The 6,274-nt window shown below is 33.1% G+C and overlaps 1 protein-coding gene across 1 annotated transcript; it reads left to right on the forward strand.

The window, feature by feature from the left end:
• The first annotated feature begins 390 nt into the window (after nt 1–390).
• LOC111616179 (suppressor protein SRP40-like) lies at nt 391–2,376 on the forward strand. Its single transcript, XM_023357599.1, has 3 exons — nt 391–624; nt 1,794–1,874; nt 1,958–2,376. The coding sequence occupies exons 1-3, from the start codon at nt 492–494 to the stop codon at nt 1,999–2,001; spliced, it is 258 nt and encodes an 85-aa protein (XP_023213367.1). The 5' UTR covers nt 391–491; the 3' UTR covers nt 2,002–2,376.
• The last annotated feature ends 3,898 nt before the right edge of the window (nt 2,377–6,274 follow it).

Consider the following 6,274-nt stretch of genomic DNA (forward strand, 5'->3'; position numbering starts at 1 on the left):
TTTTATTCGTCTCAAAAGGAAGCCGGAATTATTTGACGATAGGAACGGAGACGGTGAGAGGAAACGTAATTTAAAAGTATGCTAAAAAGGAAAAAGTAGATTGAAGAGAAATAAATTTGTATAATCAAATAATGTGGGACATTTGTTTCAAGTAGACCTAATTTGTCGTTTTTATCCTGATTTGCCGGACTGGTAAACTTTAACCGACCGTAACAAACAGTTTAATTTAAGTAATAAACCTTCCGTTAAATTGTTCTTAAGTAAATAAATGAATCTGCCCTATTTTTGTTCGGACGGTCTTTGTATTAATTACGTCTTATGAAATTTTAAGATGGAACTTTTCTTTCTCTGTAAAATTTAGTTTCGATCTTAACGCAAAAAGAAATTTTATTATAAAATAGTCTTTTGGTCGTTCTAAATTATTTTTATTGATTTTTAATTTAAATTGTTATGGCAATTTAATTTCTGTTGTTGTTTTCCTCATTTCAGTTATGAATGATACATCTGAAGTCGGTATTTTATCCAGTGATTCCAGCGAGTCAAGTAGCAGTGGCAGTTCCAGCAGCTCGGATTCCAGTGATTCTGAAGCTGAAAATGACCGTGAACAGAAATCTCATAGTTTAGGTGAGTTGTCAAACAAAAGGGCATTTCTTTAGATGCAGTAACACATACAGAGGGTCCTCATCGAAAATTATTGATTAATTAGGGCAATAAACTAGATATAAATCAAATGTTTTTGCACGGAAACATATGATTATATTTCTTAAAATCCAGACCAAGTAAAAAGTTTGAATCTTCCAAATAATACATCAGTTTATTCGGGAATCAATGCCTGATATACATTGTTTTAACATGAGTCATGTTATTAGGACTATAATTACAATGTATATTGAGAACCCCCCCTTCTAAATATAAAATATTGTTCACCCTCAAAATTTTAAGCATATATACTTCCACAGTATTTGTCTAGATCACTTATTTATTATTATATATTGTTAAACATAAATGCAGGCATAAACCCTGTAAGCCAATCCGAATCGATTCATTAGATAAACGAAGGTTGTTGGATGATGTAATTTTAATCTGTACCATAATTATCGTATTTGTTGCAAAAAATAATAAACATATAAATATACTAATATTTATTTTTCACATAATACCCATAAACATTGACATTTATACTAGCATTCCAGAAGTTTAAACATCCCTTTTGAGTATCATGAAGTGCTGCACAACTGCAGTTTGCAATGGAAAGAATTGTTATAGAAGACGAAACTCTGGTTTTTAATTTCACCCTGAAGTCAAAAAAACTCTTTAACATGGAAATATCTCAATCGTCACCTGCCCAAAACAAAAAAAGGTTGGCCATGTGCAAGATAAACAATGACAACAGCAAAGGTCTCCTCCTGTATGAATTTCTCTTCACAGCATCAGTTACTGAAAAACTCTCGACATACTACGTGATGCCATTAAACAAAAGCACAGTTACATGCCAGTAGGGGGCTTTACCGTGATAGGGGCATGACCTACTGTCACCACACAGTCCTGATCTAGCTCACATAAAAGAATAGACATTAGTGTTGAGCATTTATAACAATAAATATGAAAGATTTTACTTGTTGGGTTGGACATAAATACTCAAATTTTGGAAAGTGATAAAGCTCACTAAGCAAGCCAATTAAACAAATATTTCTGATAACTAAACTAATGTTAATATAATTTAAAGATTAACAAAACATTAACAATAAATAGTGTTAAAATATTAATTACCATTGCTATCTTTTGATATTTAGGTCATACCATTAATGGTGGCGATGGAACTCCAAATAGCCAGTCATCAATCTTTTCCAGTATGCCTAAATTCAGCCAATTGAGTAAGTTAACAAAGATTTTTATTTATTTTTTCTGGACTAAAATATATGAATTAATCTTACTGTTTATATTATTTTCCTACCAGGTGAAGATTTGCAACTGAGTGAATCCGGAAGCGAAAGCGATTAAAGAACAAAAAATAAATAAACTCAATTCCAAACACATAAATAACAAACTGGGATGTTCCAACGGTTACGTGAAAGTTGCCACTTGAACGATATATCTGTGATATCTCTACAGAATCCGTAAATAGTATCAACTCTTCTCTTCCCCCACAAAATTAACGTACCCAAGAAGGAATGACTCGGCTCGCTCGGTAATTTATCAAAATTATTAATGGATTTTGCTCACGTTGATTCCGGTCTTCCTTCCCGCTCGTAAACGCAACTCTGCGCCCATATTTTTCCAGTCGGCATACCCAAATGCTATTTTTAAAATTTTGTGATAAAAAAAAAAAAAACATTCTTAGATCTTTATCTATTTCCGGAAAGCGGATTTACAAATGTGAAATTCCGACTGTGATTCATGGAGACGATATCACAAGTATTATGAATCTTTATCGATATTCCAAAGAGGGCTCCGTATTATTTGCCCTGGTTTCAGATTTTTTTTTTTCTCGTATACACAAAAATAAATAAATATAGCACATTTTATGGTGTTGGGTGTAAAGAAAATTAAAGTCTTTATAATTGTATAGATTGTCGACAGCAAAAGAAAAAAGATGTTAAAAAAAAAAATGAATTCTCTGTGTTATTTGAAATATTTCATATATTTAATTAATGCAAAATAATAAAATGTTTCAATGAGCATTAGCCCTTGTCTCCTTTGCAGATTATATTTACGCAAAACTTACTCTCTCTCAAACATTTATAAACAACTGAATTCCAAGTATCGTTCCTCAAGTTAAGGTTGTACTATAACAAGGTTCACACATCAACAATCCCAATTCTTGGTGTGATTCACTCGTACATTATTAATATAATGCACACCATAGCCATACATCTACCATTACTGTTTAAATTCCTTATATTGCTTATTCACAATCTACAAAAAGCTATATTATAATGTCACAAAACTGCTAAAGTGGTTTGGCATTAAAATGATCTCAATTTTTAATTCAAGACAAGAATCCTAAGCACTTCTTTCTCAAAACATCAGGATATTTTGCTACATTTTTGTGGAAAGTTATCTTTACGGCAGAAGAAATCTCCAAAAAATCATCAACTTTTGGAGATCACGACCTACAATATCCAGTACGTAACACAATATTCCTAATATAAAAGCCGCCGCGTGTGAGAATTCCTTATAACTCCTGCAATTTCTGTCCAATGCAGACAAAATTTTGGTTATATTTGTTTTACATTTTGACAGAAAGTATAGTTTACTTATTTTGTGGAAATAGCTACAGAATAAACATTTTATCGATTTTGGATCGGTGATCGCACTTACATTGCAGTGACCACGACATTCACGCTCGACAAGGGAATTCCCCTTAAGTTGCATTTTTATTAAATTTTATGACTTATTTTAAGCATATTTCATTAAATTTTAACTTAAAGATAGCTGCATCATGTCACTTCTATAACAAATTTTTAAAAAATCTTTCCGTAGTGACCACGTCATTCTATTATGCAGTCGAAAGTAACGATCTAATGAGCCCATTATTTAGTGTGTTATCGCTCATCTAACTAAGGAGCATACAATTTATCTTTGTTTTATCAATGTGGAATTAAGAACTGGCTTTATCGAGGGCTGCAGAAACAGCGTCACGTCAGTCATCAAAACAATAGTAAAGTGTCTATAACAAAAGAAGATAGCAAGGAAATCTTTTAAAACACAATATACATTAAATTTTGAGTAAACACACTAAAGTAATTTTATAAAGAAAGATTTTAATATTATTTTAAAGGCCTAAATCTGTTTGTGTGTAAGTGAATTCTCTCTTAGCTCCTAATTTTTTTGTCCACTTCATGTGAAAGTTTGTTTTGTTGTTGCTCTTTATGTTACATAATATAATATTTCTGCAAATTAAGTATTTATACTAACAACTCTTGAATTTCTAATATATAATATCATCAATATACAATAATATTCAACACTTGTGTACACACAATGCCCTATAAAGCTCTCTCTTTGACACTTTTGAACAAGTCTAATTCCTGGTCACGTCTACAATACATCCTTCATCCCCACTTGATTGTAATTATTATTTTATATTAGATAAACAGTCAATATACTGTACTGTATATTGACTGTTGCATACCTTTGTGTGTTATAAAGGTATACAGCACATATTGCATACCTTTATAAGACATCTTTACTCAATTTATACCTAAGAACGAAAGACAGAAGAGTTTGTTTGATAATTTAATAAAGCCCTCTGTGTGTTTGTTCTATAAATTCAAACTGAAGGAACAAGACTTCCCAGTAATTGCATCCTTGTTCTTGAAAAACTAAGTTCCTGTCATTACAGTAAGCCTATTAACCTTACTTTTTATACCTTAACGGGGGTGTTATAACACTTGATTATAATACGGCGTTTACCGTGTGAATTTTGTAGACGTTGGGGTGAATTGTACCATTTTCTAACATCCGTCACGTTAGCTCCATTAGCGTAACGACAGATCGATAAATTAAACGTGACGAATGACGACCTTAATCAGTCTCTGTAATTGTCCATCTTAATTACTTCCTCTTCACAATATTACACGGGAAGATGGCGGTGTGGGAGTCTTTAAGTGTCGACTAGTCACTTAGATACAGAGGAGGGTGTTTTGGTGTCATTCGATCTTCTTAAAAGCGTCTAAAAATTTAAATTGCGTAGGTGATGTGGGTCGCCCGTTTACTTCGGTGTCAGTAACAAAACTCGTGTTTCTTTAGCATTAAACGCGTCCCGATAAAACGGAAACGTCATGTATTCCGCTACGTTACGTGTTACGATACGCTTTATTCGAGAATAAACACGTGTTAAATTACTCTCTAGTGTTGTACTCGTGAATGACACTAGTGTACATCCGTGACACATTTTTTTTTTTTTGCTTAACAAGAGACTACTGTGGAGAAATCCGTCACCTTTTTGTGACGATACAAACCCGGAAACGGAAGTTTTTACTCCGAAGCGATGCTACTCCGCACTACTCGTTGGAACGAGGATGTACGACGGAAGTGACACTTTATCCACATCCGAAAGACTTCACTAATTACTCTCGTAACGAGTCGAGTGGTCAAACATAACTCTTTATTTTTAATGCTTCTATAAACGTAACTAAGATTTATTTATACCGCTGTTAAAGGAGATACTCTAATACCTAGCGACTTCTAACCAAAATGTACACTTTGGAAGCAGCTTCATTGTAACTTTATTCAATTGTTTTTAGTGTATTTCCCTTATTTTTCTATATTATTATATTGTTTTCGTGAAGCTTCACCCACTGCACCAAAACGTTTGACTAATTCCAGCATCTTCACCCACGTTTTCTGTACTACTGACACGGTTTTACTCAAGCGTAACGCGTTTCAGAGGCGCAATCTACTAATTTTACTAGAATATTCACCAACACTACCATTAAACCATTGCGAAAGGTGATACTTTTCCCCCCTTTTTTTACACGAAGATTTAAATTCTATCGACTAACGTTTCACAATTTTAAATCTGCATCTTTTGAATTATAATTTAAAAAAACAACGCATATTTTTGCTGAAGTGTTACGCGACACGCGTCACTCCAAACATATTGTTAACAGATTGACAAGATAAACATGTTGCAGAGCAATGACAGATGTCAACCTCTCTGACACATGCTTTCTAGCCAAACCACTTGGATAATGAAGTGCAGAAAGTGTTTCTGCAGCATTTAAAAGTAACAAAAACTGCATTTTACACTATAAAGAACATTTTGTGTGTTAAATTTCTAAAAAGAAATCAAGTTTTGGCATACCAGCTTAACAAAAAAGTGTCTTTTGTAAATATGTAATTTGTAATTGTAATGTAAATTTGTATTTTGCAATATGTAAACTTTAAAATGTGGAAATTAACATGCAGATTCTCTAGCGGAGAGTGCCGAATCGCAGATTCCAAAGCGTTATCTTTACTCGGCCACTCGCACGCACACAAATACCGCAAACTTCTGAACAAAAACTTTGCCAAATTTTATTATACAAACTTTACAACTGTACAATTTATCCTCTCGAAATTTACAGTCCTTTATCCGTTTCCTCACGAAGATAAAAATTTAGAAATCTGTATGTAAACTTTGGCAACTTTGACAATTTGTCGCTCTCGGGATCACAGACGAGTTTTGAGATTCGACATTAAGGCGACGATAAAATCTGTCGAAGATCTTAAGTAGTGTCTTGCATAAAATTTGTCGTCTTGCTCTCGGATAAAATGCAACGATTCCTAA

The sequence above is a fragment of the Centruroides sculpturatus genome, unplaced genomic scaffold (assembly GCF_000671375.1).
Source record: "Centruroides sculpturatus isolate CEXI.00-Female unplaced genomic scaffold, Cexi_2.0 scaffold2988, whole genome shotgun sequence".
NCBI classification, from domain to species: domain Eukaryota; kingdom Metazoa; phylum Arthropoda; class Arachnida; order Scorpiones; family Buthidae; genus Centruroides; species Centruroides sculpturatus.

Excerpts from the sequence above, each read along its gene's own strand:
- LOC111616179 (XM_023357599.1), top strand. The coding sequence starts at position 492 with ATGAATGATACATCTGAAGTCGGTATTTTATCCAGTGATTCCAGCGAG. Across the intron at positions 625-1,793 it reads ACAGAAATCTCATAGTTTAG|GTCATACCATTAATGGTGGC; the intron begins GTGAGTTGTCAA and ends TTTGATATTTAG. Across the intron at positions 1,875-1,957 it reads GCCTAAATTCAGCCAATTGA|GTGAAGATTTGCAACTGAGT; the intron begins GTAAGTTAACAA and ends TTTTCCTACCAG.